Source organism: Filicampus tigris, chromosome 13 (genome assembly GCF_054856515.1).
Source record: "Filicampus tigris isolate MCC_2025a chromosome 13, RoL_Ftig_1.0, whole genome shotgun sequence".
Taxonomy (NCBI): Eukaryota; Metazoa; Chordata; class Actinopteri; order Syngnathiformes; family Syngnathidae; genus Filicampus; species Filicampus tigris.
The window spans coordinates 20,486,395-20,504,492 of record NC_141229.1 but is presented as its reverse complement, the minus strand read 5'-3'; the positions used below and the strand labels follow the sequence as shown (position 1 = coordinate 20,504,492).

The window sequence follows — 18,098 nt, the reverse complement described above, 5'->3', positions numbered from 1 at the left end:
GGAGTTTCTGTTCAGGTTAAATATTTCAGACTAGTGTTGACTTTTACAACAAATACCACGAAAATATATCCTTCAAAGAGCTTGTTTTGAAAAAAACAAACAAAAAAAACCCATACTTTTTTCCATCAAATTTGAGCCTATCCTTAGGTTAAGAGCAGAAATTCTGAAATGTGAAATCAACTTTTTCTGCGGCCAAACAAGATACACACAGATATGTCTGTTACAATTATTCAGGTACTATTTAAAACGACCCTTGCATTTGTTCTGACAAAGGGTGGTCGAAAAGAGTTTTTACACATTACGCTGTGTTGTGTTAATAAGATAAAGCAATGCGTCTTTAAAGGCTGCAAATTCATTGTTTACTGCACTAGATAACAAGACTGAAATGTCTGGATATTGTTCTGCAAACTGATTTTCAGCTGTGAGCTTGTCATGCTCTGTTAAAAATGTATCAAATCCAAAAGGAGTGTGTGCTGTTAGAAGATCCCAGCAGTTGACGGTAAAGGTCTGCTGCTTCAAATGAGCAAGGCAGCAGTTCTTGTGGGACCTTTTTGCGGCTCCCATGTCATTTGGTACACCTTTTACTGTTAATAAAGGACACACAGTCGGTTTCAAAACATACCCATTATTGTGATAATTTTTGTTTGTGATTTTTAAAGACTTTTAAATTTTTAGAAAATTATTATTCAATTATTTTTGCATTTGTTTCGTTGTGTTTTTTTATTTTATTGAATATTAAGAATGGCATAATTGTGGTTATCGAAGGAAGATCGGAACTTCATATTATTCAGTTTGTCATTTTATTTGAATATACGAGGTGTCGGGACAGGAGGATTGTGCTCAGTGAGAGAAATATGTAGGCCCACCCTGATTTTTTTCAGGCCCACCCATTAGTCACGTTCTGGCATCGCCCCTGATCCTGATACTAGCAAATGCAATTATCGAAACCATCAAAACAAACAAACAAACAAACAAAAAAGAAAAACTGTATAATGTCATGAAATATCTATAGATGAGGTTTTACTTAAACACTTCTTCATAGATGCAAAGGTGGTTTTTACAGGCATCACAGAATGAGCCACAACCTTTTTGCTGAATCCGTCAACTGCTACTACATGGGTGACTCCAAACATGACAAGCTTTTCATTTTGATCCATATGAATTTTGTGCCCCATATAATCAGCCTGGAAGGGCATAGGGTTGATATTGCGGGCACCCTAAACAGACAGAAAAAAGCATGTCAACAATTAAACATTTTTCAGTCCCATATATTGTCATTATTACACTGTTGCTTGAATTAACAGTGTCACATTAAATATATGTACTAGTGTCTTTTGGTCTGGCTAGTTGCTATACTTTATTACTGGAGCTAAGCTTAATATCTGCTGACACACAATGATGCAAATAAGTACATATAAGATCAAATATTTCAAAAGTATGACTACAATATTTAGGACAACATTATAGGTCGACAACATTATAGGTCTACCTGCTGTCTTGCTCCATGGTAGGGCAAGTGCATTAATTTGAGAATTGATCCAATACATTTCCTGCAGCGTGCACTCTTTTTGTAGCTAAATATCCCTTCATCATTCTTCTTCCATAGGTAGGTCCTGTCTGAAAAATACAAGAGAAGAACTCAAACTTTTTCACACATTTGGATGTATTACAATCGGTGTACAATATGTATATTTTGGTCAAGATCTGCACATAGTCACTGATAGCTATTGATAATGTCATCTAGGCTTTGACATGACATATAAATAAATTCCCAGCAAATTAGTAAAAACAATTACACATCTCTAACAATAATATTGCATTGCAAATCAAAGCAATAGCAAGGCGACAAGTTATTATAGGATTAATGCTATCAAATTAAAAATGCTAGCATTTGCTTATGCACAGGCTACGGGTTATAACAAAACAATAGCTATAATTAATGCATGACAACCATCAAGCCACCAGTTCACGTTTGTTATTTTATATCAGAAAACACATTTATCTAACTACTTAAATAATGATAGCATTGCCATAAAAAATAAATAAAAATGTGTTATACCTCAGTGTCATTCCAAATGTGCGTCGGGAATTCCCATTAGCCTTAAACCGTTTTCATTGCAAATTCGCCTTACATGTCTTGCCGAAAATCCTCTTCTTCCATCACATCTATCATGCAATAAGAGCTCAGAGATTTCAGTGGATGACAGGCCTTGTTTTGCCATGTCTAATATCATGTCGGAATAGGGCTCCAAAGCCATCTCACAACCGTAAACCAAGTACAACTAGCAGTGATTTCTTCCCCCACATGTGGGCTATTAATTGCCCCCTCCTTCTCTATCGTGTTTACCACTGGTAGGCAATTGTGGACTCAACTCCACACTGTCGCCACTTACCGGTCAGTAGAGTTGTCGGCGACAACTTCCGGTTAAACCAAACAAATAAACGGACCATTTTTCGATTTGTGTCTCGTGCTATACTCTATTTTCGTTTTAAAAACCAAAATAGAAAATGTAACGGCTTTCATAGTTTTTCTTACTCGTTCCAGAAAAGAAACAAGAATATCAAGCTGTATTTCAATTTTAATTTTTCCGTTCTAAAACGAAAATCAAATAACCATTCGTTTGTCAAAATTGTAATATCTTGTTTCAAACGTAACATCCAATGACCAAAAGAGACACAGACTTTATAGCACCGCAATTTCCTGTCTCACAGTTCACCTGGTTAACTTTTATTCTGAATGATATCCATCCACTTCCTTTTGGATTGTGAACCTCCTGCGGTCAGACCACCTTGGTGTTTTTGGTTGCCTGATTTGGTGGAATCCAAAACACATTATGGCGATTGATGGTAAGTCGGCAAAACCCGTCTATATCTGTTTGGGTTCCGGTGTAGGTACCAGATGTACTCGGGAGGACAGGTGGAGCGACGCTGTGGCGTGCTATCTTCCGGTCCCAATGACAGCATCAAACTCGTGTCTTCAAAGTGTGCTCGCTGTCAGTTGGAATGAGGTCCAGTTAGTGTAAATGACATTGTGCTTCAGTTGAGTCAAGTGTCGGCGTAGCGATCAAAGCACCATATCTGGTGGAATGAGCTATTTGCAGTTGCAGAATGCAAAGTGCAAAGTGCAGGTCGGTCCGAGTGGGCATAGACGTGCATAGATTCTTTGAAGCTCAACTATAAAGACAACCACAACAAAGTGCTGTGCAGAAATATGGGGATTCATTTGTGCCAAAAATATATTATGTGTCGATGATAAGTGTCTATGGGGTTCCATATGTGCCAAAAATGTTATGTGTCGATAGAAAATTATTAAAAAAAATATATATATATGTAATGTATCTATATAGAATATAAAGGGGAAAACGTATTTTGCACGTATGCACAGATTTTGTTCGTATATGAAATTGCATTTTTGTCATGCATCTGGTTAGGAAGTGTGTGGTCCTTTTTCTGGCCCGCTGGGCTAGAAAGTTTCTGGATCCCCGTGATCACAACTTCTTGACAACTTCTTGACAGGAGTGGCTGAAAGCAGCGCCATACTCACCCGGGACAAGCGGGAATACTGAAATAGTGCAAAATTGTTTAGCATGACTCAAAAGTAACATGAAATGGTCAAAACTGGTGGGAAAGTACTACTAAAGGGGAACATTAACAGAGCTGTTGGTACCAGTTTGCTGACTCACATGTGCCTCTTTTAAGTCTCAAAATAAAGACTTTATACTCTTTTAATGCTATGTCATTCTCGCTGTGAGCGAGGAGTATATTTGTTGGTCGTGTGTCCGTTGAATGTGATACTTACACTAATGGACAAGTGTAATTTTGTGGCTTGATGAAGTTGTGCCTCCGTATGTCAAAATAAACTAATGCTTTTATTGGTCCTGTCTTTTTTTTCCTTTCACATTATAGGCTTACATTTCTGCAAGTAGAAGCCGTATGTGTGGTCTCAGCGCTGCATACCAATAATTCTGGTAACAGAAGCAATACTCTAAATCGGCCCTGCAGTGAGTGAGAGAACAGTGGGGCATTTGCGTAGGGCAGGACTGACCATCAAAACAGGCTAATATCACAGAGGCAAGTGTGCTGTCATTTTTTTATGCTTGGGGTATTTTCATGAAAGCATGTCACATGTCACACACATGTTACTAAGACACCTCGTACCGTCATAATTCATGCTGAGCTGAGGCAGACATATCTGCTGCTCTTCAGAATGTGTGGCTCATGATATGAATCAAGGGTGTAGCATTGTTAGTTTTAAATTCTTCATTTTCGAGACTAATCTTTGGGTTATCAACAAAACAGACATTATTAGCTTTCACAAACACCATTTCACGGGTGTCCAAATGTTTTCCTCTGAGGTCCGCATTGAGAAAAATTGAAGAGTGCAGCGGTTGTTATAATGTTGTTGGACTTTATTAAACATGCGGAAATCAATACATCAAGCGAGTACATATCATAGTTCTTTTGAGAAACTGTTCCATCACAGCTTTCTGTTAAAGGCGATGAGTTAAACAGCTTTGGATTTGTCATGATTTTTCTGCGGTCAGCAGGCATGTATCCTACAAAAATAGATTTGGCCGATTAATTTAGAAAATACCGTATGTAATGCTCAATATATATCAATTTAGAATCCCATAGAATGACCTTAATGTTCCGTGTGTACAACTGGTGTAAATGGTTAACTCATTCATTGACAAAGACATATTTATATGTCTTTTCACAGACCAGACATTCAATTCCAGGAACTTATTTATTTATTTCAATTTTTTTTCAAACGTTACGGTAAAAGGGGGTCTATTAAAGATAAAGATTAAAACAAACTGCAAACCTCAGCCATTTTGGCAGATGTTTAAAGGGCCATGAATTGGTCAGGCCCGAATGCAAACAGTGAAGTTCGTTCTTTAAGAGGCTCTCATTAGTCCATACAGGGGTCCTGGCATAAACCATCAGTGGAAAAAAAAATAAAACAACAGAAGCAAGGCTTAAAATGTTTTTTTTCTTTGTGGAGCAGATTTGCGAATCAATGACTTCATTTAAGGAGCGACTTTCTAACTTTATGGAGCAATTTTGCAGTGTGAGTACTCTCAAATATTTGAGGGATGAATGGAATTGTTTGCTTTTATCTGAATTTGACCAGTCAGATGCAAACTTAAATGCGCACCGCCACCACTGTAGTTGGACGTTATTTAGGGGAATTGCAATTATTAATTTGTTTGCTTATTCTGACGCATGAAAAAATGTACTTCTTTTGGTACATGTAAAATAACCGCAATAATATCCATTGCTATAGTCAACATTCATATGATTTTCCCAATACTTGCAGTGTGGGACCCTGTTATCATCTGGCTGATTTAGTGCAATTTTCTAGGTGGTCTGGTGCCCAATCTCTTTTGCACCTCTGACCGCTTTTACGCAAACATATTTTTGACGAACGGTCAGCGGGGGACAGAGACAACCGTTGCACTGGTCAAGATACGCACCAGAAGATGAAACAAATATATATATATATATATATATCACTCTGAAGTATAAGTCACCTTTATTGGGGGCATTTATTTTACAAAAAACGATACCAAGAACAGTAAAGCTAAGTCTGGAACCCCAAATCCCTGTTTCCTCATTGCATAGACGGCAGCGAATAAATTTGGTTCAAAATTTCTGTTTCTAACTACGGAAATATTTTTCTTTTTAGTTTAAAATGGCTTACCTTAAAGTCCCATTGTGACTATAGACTCTTGGTCAGTTATAGCACCTTTAAGACGAGGAAAAAAAAAGTGACACAAAATACGGTATTTTATTATTAATTGTTTTTTTTGCATATCATTGCTGTCCCGTGAAAAAACATGTATGTCCAATTTAGCCTGTTTTTTTTTTTGTATGTTCACGTTAATGAGATGTCCGTAACGCGGAAATCCCATTAACGTAAAAAACAAAACAAAAAAGGACCTATGTTTTTTTCACAGGACGGTAACGATATGTAGAAAAGCTCTATAAAACCATTTTATCGTTAATTAATTTATTATAATTATAATAATGATAATAATAATTATTATTATTATATATTATTATTACATTATATCATAATAATAATTATTATTACTACTATTATTATGATTACTGTTATTATTACTATTATCACTCATAGTGGTAGTATTTGTAGTGGGGGATGTGCTGGCCACTAAAAAATTTAGGGGACCGGGCTGTAGTTTGGACACCCCTGCACCAGACCAACTGTTCAATTAATCGTCAATCTAAATGTCAATTGAATTAACTTGGACTGTATTTTGTTAACAACTTGGTCATTTTTGAGTTCAGTGCAAGCAGTGGCAACATGGCTGAACATTTCCACATAAACACGCCCTTACTGGAAAGTGCGGCAATGTCCAAGCGTGTGGGAACCACTGTGTATCTGAAAATGGAGAATTGCCAGCCCTCTGGTTCCTTCAAGATCCGCGGTATTGGGTACTTGTGCCAACAGGTACGGTATACACCTTCCATATACCTTATGTAGAAAAGTGCGCAGGGAATTACCCGAATTTCACATGGATTCTTTGCTCTGCAGCTTGCGTCACAGTCCAAAGGATTTGTCTGCTCCTCAGGTTACCTCTTCTCTTTTATAGAGCCTTCTCATATTATCACTTAAATATAGATACAGTACACCATTCAGTAGATGGGTGAGTTGTAACATGACGTCTTATTTCAGGTGGAAATGCGGGGATGGCGGCTGCCTATGTAACCCGAAAAATGGGTGTGCCAGCCACCATAATAATTCCCTCATCAACACCTCATTTTGTTGTCCAGAGACTTGAGGATCAAGGTGCTACTGTCAAGATTGTGGGCAAGGTAAACCTCTTTACAAGTCAATTTGGACCTCTAGAGGCTGTTTGTGTTTGATTATTTTGTGTTGGAATCTTAACTGAGTATAGTAAATGGTATTTTAAAAAGGACATATAAACGAGCACTGTACACAGGTTTGGGATGATGCAAACGCTGAGGCTCTCAGACTAGTCGAAACAGATGGACTTTGCTATGTGTCTCCGTTTGATCATCCCTTGATATGGTAGATAAGAATCACTTATTCTCGTTTCAACACTTTACATCCCCTGGATTCCTAATATTTCAAATGTTCTTCCTCCTCCTACCCACACAAAAGGAAGGGGAATTCTAGTCTGATCTCAGAGGCTGCAGCCAGTCTGGGTCCAAATGTCAAGCCTGGAGCAGTGCTGGTATCGGTAGGCGGAGGGGGGCTCCTCTGTGGGGTCATCCAGGGCCTAAAGGGTGTAGGCTGGATGGACGTGCCCATCATCGCCATGGAAACACTTGGCGCAGACTGTTTGAACGCTTCTCTTGAGGCAGGAAGGATCGTTACCTTGGATGACATCACCAGGTCAAATGTCTTCTTTGAGGCTTGCCTGAATACTGTAATGGCTCACATATAAGACGCAAAAAAAATAAAAAATAAATAAATCATCCAAAATCAAGGTGGTTATTATACAAAAAGAAAAAAAAAATTAATCACATAGTATAGATGTTTACCTGGTAACCGATATGTCAATATGATCTTAATAATTCGAGTGGTTTTGACATAATTCCCCCACGGAACTAAGGACCAATTTAGAGCTGCACCAATTAATCGATTAGAAAATTAATTGATAATTATTTTGAATAATCAATGAATGTTTTCGAGACCTAGTTTCATTTCAAATTGTACCACATCCTCAGAATTTCAGCCCCCTAAGAGTAATATTTTCAGATTTCTGTAGTCCTCCATGTAAGCAGTAGAGTTGCCGAGATTAGTCGACTCATCACGACTACGTCAATGATTCAAATAGTCAAATTAGTTTAATAGTTGATGAGTATTGTAATTGTAATTTACCCTTAAATATCTGTGTATAATCTTACACATTATTTTTGAATGGCTGCTGTCACGCCAATGGAAGTCAGCAATTTACACATGTTTGAAAAGGTGTTTTGACCTGTACAAATTACACTGAAACTTGAAATCATGTTCACTTGAAAGAGCCCGCACAAGATTACTGCCAGATTATTGCCAATGACTAATTGTCAAATAGTCACTGACTGCACACGGCAATAAGAGCTCACAAAGGAGAGTCAACGCTATGAAGGAATAGTGAAGAAAATAAGGGACAGCACAATAAATGAGAGAGGGTTGTCCGACAATTGTCAGCCTTACTGGCCCTATCAACGTCAGTTTGTGCACGCCAAAGTGTGTGCTATTCACATTCATGAAATACACAGACAACTTATTACCTCCTAGTTTTGCGTCGCCGTAGATATGCATCTTAAAATGGGTATGTTGCAAGGAGGTTACCTACCGCTATTCATATTTCTGGGTTCCAGTGCTGGCAGCCAATACTGATAGCAATGTTAGAGAACGTCTCCTTACACACAAAAAAAAAATACGTCTGAACATCCCAATCTATCAAATAACTATTTGATTAAAGGTTAAACTTTGCAGCATGGATACTAGCAAATTATGAGGGCGGATAATACATGAGGAAAATGATCTATTGAAGGGTGATTGGGGGAGGGGGTTGTTGGGGGGCGTATTACATCCGGGTGCGTGTCATGCTCGAGAAATTACGGTATCTATTAGACACTCATTGTATCCCCGCTGACTTCAAAAATCCCCCCTCTCTTTCTATTTTATTCCCCAGTGAAGCTAAAAGTCTTGGTGCAAAGACAGTATGTACAAAAGCCTTTGAATACAGTCAGAGCAATGAGGTCACAATCATTTCTGAAGTGGTGACTGACCAGCAGGCTCTTCATGCCATAGAGACATTCCTGGGTAAGATTTCTTTTGAAAGCGCTTTCACGCTTCAAGTCATTTTACTAAACTAAACCACAAAGAAGGCAAAAGAAGCCTGGTGTTTTGTGCTGTTTGTGTCTACATTTGTTAGACGAGGAGCGCGTACTGGTGGAAATGGCATGTGGAGCAACACTTGCAGCTGTCTACAGCGGAGTTGTGCACCGATTACAGGCTGAAGGTAAGCCATCACTTTCCTATAGATTTCTCATTTAGAGCTAAAACACATCCACTTGATCGTGTTCACTTTGGAATATATATATTTTTTAATTTTCATTGTAAATTTTAGGGTACTAGTTTTTAACACATTGAGTTCATATAGATGGTAGAGTGAAAAAGACGAGGCAGAATACCACTTCCACACGAATGCTGGGATTTTACAAAGGCTCGTACTTTATTCAGGTTGCTTCTTATTATATTTTCCTTCAAGAACCTAGGGGTTACCCGATCCGATATTGATATCGGATATTGGTCCGATATCAGACCAAAAAACAGTATGGGATTATATCGGTCAACATCCCAAATCTCCGATATTAGCACTCATATATAAGCAGTCTTGTACAGACTCCGCTCCTGCTCTTAAATCCAGCAGCATCTGGATCTAGCGTGCAGATCCCACGTGATCAAAACAGCCACGTGTATGATGGAGCTAACGAAGAAGATATTGGCCGTGTGGGAGTCGTTTACAGAGCTCTATGGTGCGCCCAGTTTTTACGATGTGGCAACTGAAAAGAATTATATATTGTACTTGTACAACCAGCCGAAGTATACTAGACTCCCAACGAGCATATATATTATAAATCTCGAAGTTTGGGGTAAAAAAAAAATTGATTTGAATGAGAGCCGCAGCTGAGGCTCCCTCAGAGGTCCCCCGGCACAATGGTCGTGGCGGCTTCAGGCGGCCACGGGAAAGCTTGAACCGGTGAGAGTGATGACGACCGAGCCGTATCTTTTTCCTTTTTAAAGTGGAAGTCAACCCAAACATATTTTTTTCAAGAATATGTTCCCTGCAGGCTCACTAGTTGAAACACGGCATTCTGATTAATTTTGCGTTGTGGAATATAAATTAAGCAGCAAAATGCATTCGTTTTTAGCCATCTCTGGGGGCGCCCATTTTGTCTTCTGTCGACTGAAAATGACATCACAACTGCTCACAACGACCAATCACGGCTGAACTGTTTTCTGAATATGAGCCGTGATTTGTCTCTACCCGCATTATTTGTGCCTGACAAATAAATGAATAGCAGATTTCCGTTACCAAAGTGAGGGGGTATCTTAAATATAGGCAATTTTAATATATGTAAATATACCACAAATGATCGTCCCAAAACACTTAAGCATAACATTCACAATGATTTTCAAACATTGTTGTACCATTAAAGCTAATTCACTGCCAACTAGGGCTTAACAATTGGGAAAAATAATCTTATTGGGATACACGCCCCCCCCCTCTCTCTTTCTTTCTTTCTTTCTTTCTTTCTTTCTTTCTTTCTTTCTTTCTTTCTTTCTTTCTTTCTTTCTTTCTTTCTTTCTTTCTCTCTCTCTCTCTCAATATTGCTAGCCTGTGCTCTTTTGGAGGTCATAAATTAAAAATCTTTAATAGACATGATGGCGCCATAACGACTGACCTTTGAACATTTTAGGTCGTCTACCAGCTCTCTTGGGCCCCCTGCTGGTAATAGTGTGTGGAGGCAGCAACATCGACGCAGCACAACTATCTATTCTGAAACACAAGCTGCAGGAAAAGTAAATGTTTTGACAAGAAAATGTAAGTCCAAACTAAAAATCAGAAGAAATCTTTCTGAGATGAATTCATGTGACTGTCATTTTATAAATGTATACTAAAAATGCCAATTTAGAAATATACGCTGTTTTGATTACTTAATTTTTTTTCAGTTATTCTAATAAAATTGGTAGATGAAAAATGATAAAATGTTGTACATAATTATGTATATTTTGGGACTTTTCTTGAGAAGGCGGTTTCCCCAAAAATGTTCAATTACCATGCTTCCCCACTTGGTGGGGTTGCAGTCCATTATTCTATCCCAAATAAATCCTTTTGCAGTTTACCAATCATCATTTTAGGAAAAAAACATTAATTCGACTTCACATCTGTTTTCTTACTTTTTTTGGGCCATTTCTTCTCTTGTTGATGTGAGGAAAACACACCCTAACATTTGTGCTCTATAGCAGTGTTTTTCAAACTGTGTGCCGCGGCGCACTGTTGTGCCACGAGATATTGTCAGGTGTGCCGTGGGAAATTATCTCATTTGTGTGCTTGTGCGGTCTAGCAGCGTAATCATGTCTTTACTACATTGTAGTACTCTTCCATACCAGCAGGTAGCCACAGCAGCAGGTATCAAATAGCCTTTCAAACATGCCCATGTTTCACACTAAGTATCAATATGAAACATTAAAAAATACTTTTTTCTTTGTGTTTATTTAATTCCTATTCAAGATGTTATAATATAATTTCATTCTTGAATGTTAAAAAATTCTTATATATAAAAAAAATAACAGTTATATTGTTAAAATAAGCTTTTTTTTTTCACAATTTCAGCTTGTGGTGCTGCCGCGGGATTTTTTCTATTAAATAAATATGCCTTGAAAAGTTTGAAAAACACTGCTCTATAGTCTGTTCTTTTGATGACACTAAATGGACCGTGAGATCTCATGACTGTATGGTGAGTGTCTGTTTTGCATTTGACATCAGACTCACAAGCAGGGCCAAGCCAAGCCAGCATGGCGTCCTAGGTAAGATTTTCTAAGGCGGCCACCATTGTCAGTGATTCTACATGTACTTAAAAAAACAAAATAACCTATTGTTTTTACTATTCGTTAATTTACAGGATAACATATCACCCATGTGCATGCGTAACAAATTACAAAAGCTAAATGATCAGAAATGGAATATGAATACTCTCGCCCAAAAATAAAAATCCTCTTCATAAGTGAAGAAAATCCGTCCATCCGTCCGTTTTCTGAACCATACATTATTATTCTGCATCGATGGATGCTATGAAGTTATTGGAGCCAATCAATCACTGGAAATGTCCTCATTTCTGACACCATACAAGCAGAATTGTTTGATATATGGTATATCTATAAAAGTAGGTATACAGTAGGAGCACATCAGTGAAACTGGTAACATGATGAATGTATTTTTTTTCTGTTTTCTTAATAAATACAGTAAGTATTGTATTGGTTTTCTTTTTTTATAACTGTATACATACTTTTGCACCCGTCTATATTGTACATCTAGTATAATTTCAAGATGGAAATAAATGCCATGTGGTGAGCTGAACAGGTATGTTTAACATATTGCAGGAGCTGGCCTGATTTGAAGAAAGTAGGAGCTACGAAAGAAAATGAAAATAGCTGGTTAGACAAGCGTTATATGATCACGTATGCATTGGAAATGGCTAACTGAATAACCTGCTGCACTGCTAATAGTCTCCGTGTTGGGACAGACACTGCTCCAAAATGAAATATTGACAAACTATAATCTTATGCATCTAAAACACACTCTATATTTATCATGCATACAACCAAGTATGAAGCACTGAGAAAAATTAACATTTGTACCACAAAAAAGCCTCACTAATAACTGTTTTTACATTTTAGTCAAGTCAAATTAATTTTATACAGCCCCTAATCATAAAGTCTCAAAGGGTTTCATATGCCCGCAGTTGACAAATATGAATGACATTCCCTGACCTTAACCCCCAGGAGAGCAAGGAAAAAATTAAAAAAAACATCTGGGGAAAAATGAGAAAGCTTGAGAAGGGACCACAGATGGGGGGAATCCCCCTTCCAGCATGATCAGGCTGCAATGGATGCCGAGTGGGCAACATTTAACACAAATTATAATGCTATATAATGTTAGTTGAAATAGTGTGAAAGTCAATCAAATGAAGCGCCGCAGGAAGACGACTTTGGTGAAGTAGGTCCCTGCCCAGTTGGTCAATGCAGAAATCTCCATAGCAGCGCCTCCAAGGATGTGGGCAACCTCCGATCTTGTTCCCAGTTGTTGTACAAAGTATATCATTTCATGTCAGTCCATATCATTATACATCATTCACAGTATCATTCCACAAATTTGAATTCAGCCTCTCAGCCTTCACGCGCAATTTCTTGCATTCTCTCGTTAAATTTTATATTTTCCATTTATTGTTTACAATTGTTTTTCATATAAATACTGTAATTATGAATTTTCTACTGTGTTGGTATATGTTAGTGATCAACTACGGTGCATAATACAAATTGCCAGATGTTTAGTTGCCGCGGTAGGAATGGAAACGTATGATGAATTGATGAATGATGAACGAATTATGATTATACTTATTATTTTTTCAAGAATATGTTCTATGCAAGCCAACTAGTTGAAACAGGGCATTCTGATAAATATTGCATTTATGGAATAAGTGTTAATCCACTCATTTTTAGCCATCTCTGGGGGCGGCCATTTTGTCTTTTGTCGACTGAAAATGGCGTCAGAACAGCTCACAACGGCCAATCACAGCTCAGATTCAGAAAACAGGTCAGCTGTGATTGGTCGTTGTGAGCAGTTGTGATGTCATTTTCAGTCGACAGAAGACAAAATGACCTCCCCCTGAGATGGCAAAAACGAGTGCATTTTGCTGCTTAATTTATATTCCACAAACGCAAAATTCAGAATCAGAATGCTGTGTTTCAACTAGTGGGCCTGCTGGGAACATATTCTTGAAAAAAATATGTTTGGGTTGACTTATGCTTTAAGTACATTTATTTCCCATGGTCTAAAATTCTTTGTGATCCTTAAAATGGAGATACTCGTCATAGAATATCTATGATTACTAAATGACCTGTTGTAAATTAAGATGAAAGTCTACACAGCAACCACAGCTTGATTGTTGCATTTCAAATCAATTGTGAAAGTCAATCCCATTTTCCAAATACTTGTGGATATCCATCATGTATTCTGCCAGATGCAGATGGACATGCCTGGCTAGACATTTGCTAGTGTACAATATTCTGAAATGCTTGTTGCTAAGCGTCGTCTTCTTAATGTAATCAAGATGAGATAAGTGTCTGTCTTAGTGTTATGTAATGATTGAGTCACCCTGTGAGGTTAGAATCCCAGCCTCCATCACTGCTTCCCCAGCAGTAGGCTGCTTCCAATCCTGGGAGGAGCCCAGGTGGTGATAACACATCAAAGTCACACTTGGAGTTGTTCTGTCATGTCAAACTGAGGGGTGAGGGGGGAATAAAGAAAAATAATTAACATTAACTCATTTGGTGTGTGATCACACTCATGTACACGCATACGTATTGGTTCTGTCACATAAGCCTGCTAAGGTTGGTAGTTTTTCCAGTATTTACATTGTAAGTAGATAGGGTACCTGATTGGATGATGAAAGGTTCTGGGAGAACCCTGAAGGATTTTCAGGGAACCTTTGCCCATTCTTTTCTATTTAATGCTTTTATCTTTAATGTGTTAGATTAGCCCTCTTTGGTGCATATGATTAGATGGGTGACTTGAGCTTGGCCGGGGAGTTGCTGTGACCTTTCTTCCTGGCTCGTCATCTTATCTATGACATCCTTGGCACACTTCAACAATTCAACAAAACACTTCTCAATGAAGCATGAAAAATACAAAACCAAGCAAACTATCATCATTTTGGTGTATGTGCCATCAAAAAATACATGTACGATCTTGCCATCTTCATTACAAAAACAAGTTAATTGCTCTAAATTTTGTCTCAGAAAATCATGACAAGGATAGATGTTTTACATTATTAATCAAAACCAACACCCAATCATATTTTCCATAAAACACCAGAATTGCAAACTGAACACACAAGGAACACACAAGGAACATACAGCCATACATACCATTTATTATTTTAACAGCCTGATTTGTTTTAAATCTCTTCAATGTCTTTCTAAAATGTTCCATTTCTCTCATGTTGACCCAAACACGTCTTATAAATCTGCATTTATTAATAAATTGTTTTGCAATTATCAAAGTGTTGTTTATTTCCTGTTTACTATTTTGTTTCATCGTCACATATTTAATGTCTCTGAACTTTAGTCGGACTGACTTCTGATCCTTCTCAATTATCCACTTCTGAAATGGCTCCCAAAACTCTCTGGTGTATTTACAGTCAAAAAATAAATGTTCCAAAGTCTCAACATCAGAATTACACACAAACAAGAAAAAAAAACCCTCTTCATTAAAACTCATTCAGTGCCAAGGACATATTCACAAGTCATTACATATACATGTGTTTTTGGGATTGAATTACTCAATCAATATTTATTTAACTCTTTCACTCATTCAATGAGTTAATCAATCAATATTTATTTAACTTATTCACTGCCAAGGAGATATTTATTTGTCTTTCCACAGTCCAGCCGTTCAATCACAGGAACTTATTTATACATTTTTGAATATTTTTCAAACGTTAGGGTGAAAGACGGTCTGAAAATGTCTGGCACGGAATGAGTTAAGGAAAGATAATATATAACATATTAAAATGTATTTACTCTACCTTTGGTAATATGGCTGGAGTTAGGTATTAGGTATTTCTTCCTAATTCAAACTCTAATTTCTTTAGTGTACTCATTTAATAGTACTTCTTAATTAACTCATTCACTGCCAAGGAGATATTTATTTTTCTTTTCACAGTCCAGCCTTTCAATCCCAGGAATTGATTTGTATATTTTTCAAACCTTAGGGTAAAAGACGGTCTGAAAATGTCTGACACTGAATGAGTTAAACATAATGAAAATATATTAGGCAGGAGGGAACCTCAAAAGAATCTATTACTATATAATGTATACTATACAATTATTTACGAAACTGCACTGCTGATTGTGCAGGCATTATATAGGTATTTTGTTCTTGAGTAGTTGCTGCAGTTATTGATCAAAGATGGCCAAGAGCTTAGGTCGTTGCATTCTATTATTTCACCGCTAGATGGCCCAAAACTCTACACACTGTACCTTTAAGTCAACCATGTTAAGGCTAATAACTTTGGAATATTTACAAAGGTTGAAGTGGGCCTCAGTACATATGTCCACATACATTTTGGGGCCGATTGATCCTCGTTATTTTGACAACAGCTAGTCCATCACATGATTTGTATGAGAGTAACAAAACAGTTCGGAAATGAAAAAAATGATCTTTTGTCATCTTAACGTATTAAAGGTGATGGTAAAAATTCAATTTCTCTCGTAAGTGGATGTAAATCATTGATGAAGGGGGGTGCCAAATAAAATGTCGTCTAAGGCACCATACTAGTTAGGGGCAGCCCTGGCTCAATGTTTGATTTAAACCATTCTCTCTTCCGTTCGGTTCCAGTCTCTTACAAATTATAATCATGCTTTTGATCAAAAAGCTCTCTGCTCAATTGTCCAAAGCTTTATCACAAAACGCTTGTTAATCTTCCTTTTGAATAATCTGGAAAATGAGCTAAAAAATGATAATAATTAACAACTGTGTAAACCGTAGTATGGATTGCAATTATTTTGGGCCACTCCATGTGCGTATGTATCAGAACTGGGCGTGAAGTGATGCATAATCAATAAGAAGCGATTACATCTAAATAACATTATTATGTAGTTTCGGGAAACTGAAAACACAAAGAATTAAAGGGGATATTTAAGGCTATTATGTCGTTTAATATTTAGAATCCCTCCCCCTTCGCTCTCTCCTGCAGTGGTCGTCACCCCTTCTTCGACGCCTGATTTGGTTGAATCCAAAACACAACACCATGGCGATTGATGGTAAGTCGGCGAAAAGCGTCTCTCTTCTTTCCTATTCACCTTCGCTGCCATAAACACCAGCCATGCGGGACTTCCTTTTGGTTGAAATATCACATATTAGCTTCGACAGAAAAATAATCGTCCTGGTCGCGTGAGATGAAAGTTTCGTTGCTTATTATTAGCCTCATTTGCTGTGGTCAAATCCAGCCTCGTTTTGGTTCTGAACGGACAGTTCCGCTTTGTTTTCCATTGAACGACTTGAACGTCTCGATATTGAATATTCTCTCGATGCCCATCCTTTCATTTCTAGTTGGTGTTTAACACCGGCGTTATTGTTAAATGAGTGTTGTACTCGTCACCGGTGTTAAGTCTGTTTATGTATGTAACTTTGGAGGTGGTACGCAGCTTTGGTGTTTATTTGAACAGCTTGTTGTCTAAAAGCGTATGGTGTGTGAGACATCATTTTAAATGCCACTAAAAAGAGGCCGCACAAGCTAAATAAAAAGAAACGCCCTACTTTGTAATCATAGAGTGGCAAATGATTTGCTCTTTCAAGTGCTGACAAACTGCTCGATATTTCTTTGCAAAATACAGTTTGTACAAAATTGTGTATTCAAGTGCACCGATTTTGTTATAGTTATTTGCGTGTTTGTAGTTTCGGTATAATTACCAACAAACTACACGTTTTATTCATGAGTCAACTAAAAAAACTAAAAACAAGTCAGTCGTGTAGAGAACAAAATGCGGTATCGTTATAGTCCCAGTTCATTGTGGCTAAGGGTGAGACTAACGATTTGTTTCTATCATGATCCAAAGTGGCAGCACAGTACACAAGTGGTAGGCATAACTGCATTGCATTTTTGAGGTTAGGGTTTTTTATCCTGTGTAAGGTTTGCATTTTCTCCCGGTGCTTGTGTGCAATTATTACCACATTCCAAAAACATACATGTTAGATTATTAAACTTGTCTTTAGGTGCGAATGAGAGTAAATGGTTTGGTTTATATGTGCTGTTTGATCGGCGGGGAACCGGCCCTGGGTCTACCCTGCCTCTCGCCTCCAGCTCCAGCTCACCCGCGACCCGATATCAGAGCTATAGAAATTGGATGGAATATATGGATGGATGGATTATTCAGAGAGCTACAATTCATTGAATCGCTAAATCTTGAGTCGATGCATTTTTTCCTTACTTACTTCCAACTTTTCAAATCGGTATTTGTAACAATGACCAGTACAGGGTGTAGTCCACCTTTCACCTAAAGTCCTTTTGGGACATACTCCAACTCACCCATGACCCTAAGGATATAGAAAGCACATACCCATATTCCACTGGTTGGAGCGTTGTGTAAAATGTGAATAAAATATGAATAAAATGAAGTGCAAATCCTTTTCAACCGATATTTAAATTAACACACTACAAAGACAAGACATTTAATGGCCAAACTGATAAACTTGATTGTTTTTTTCCTCATATACTCTCTCATTGTGAATTTGATGCCTGCAACACGTTACAAAACATCGTGAACA

At 37.6% G+C, this 18,098-nt stretch overlaps 2 protein-coding genes and 1 long non-coding RNA gene across 4 annotated transcripts in view; 2 read left to right on the top strand and 1 right to left on the bottom strand.

The window, feature by feature from the left end:
• Positions 1–828: 828 nt before the first annotated feature.
• Positions 829–3,148, bottom strand: LOC147137899 (uncharacterized). Its single transcript, XR_015089407.1, has 3 exons — positions 2,060–3,148; positions 1,490–1,617; positions 829–1,217 (listed from the first exon to the last, which is right to left on the bottom strand). It is a non-coding gene; the product is annotated as an uncharacterized LOC147137899 (long non-coding RNA).
• sdsl (serine dehydratase-like) lies at positions 2,671–13,269 on the top strand. 2 transcript variants are annotated; one of them, XM_086050343.1, is made up of 10 exons: positions 2,671–2,847; positions 3,907–4,071; positions 6,313–6,475; positions 6,560–6,596; positions 6,701–6,840; positions 6,969–7,057; positions 7,151–7,384; positions 8,676–8,806; positions 8,912–9,005; positions 10,468–13,269. In XM_086050343.1, exons 3-9 carry the CDS (start codon positions 6,329–6,331, stop codon positions 9,001–9,003), a joined length of 870 nt encoding a protein of 289 aa, XP_085906469.1. In that variant the 5' UTR covers positions 2,671–2,847; positions 3,907–4,071; positions 6,313–6,328; the 3' UTR covers positions 9,004–9,005; positions 10,468–13,269. The 2 variants fall into 2 exon arrangements, with proteins under 2 accessions (XP_085906469.1, XP_085906468.1); XM_086050342.1 differs by having other exon boundaries at positions 2,672–2,847; positions 8,919–9,005; positions 10,468–13,267.
• Positions 13,270–16,545: 3,276 nt separating this feature from the next.
• Positions 16,546–18,098, top strand: part of syt14a (synaptotagmin XIVa) — a 54,309-nt gene continuing 52,756 nt past the window's right edge. The window contains exon 1 of the mRNA XM_086048776.1: positions 16,546–16,594. Coding sequence (XP_085904902.1) covers positions 16,582–16,594 — 13 coding nt within the window. The 5' untranslated portion in view covers positions 16,546–16,581. The remainder of the gene's footprint in view (positions 16,595–18,098) is intronic.

What these genes read in the sequence shown, in the direction of transcription:
- sdsl (XM_086050342.1), top strand. Translation starts at nt 6,329, where the DNA reads ATGGCTGAACATTTCCACATAAACACGCCCTTACTGGAAAGTGCGGCA. An exon ending in TTGGGTACTTGTGCCAACAG is followed by an intron (nt 6,476 to 6,559) that starts GTACGGTATACA and finishes TTTGCTCTGCAG; the next exon opens with CTTGCGTCACAGTCCAAAGG. An exon ending in GCACCGATTACAGGCTGAAG is followed by an intron (nt 9,006 to 10,467) that starts GTAAGCCATCAC and finishes TGAACATTTTAG; the next exon opens with GTCGTCTACCAGCTCTCTTG.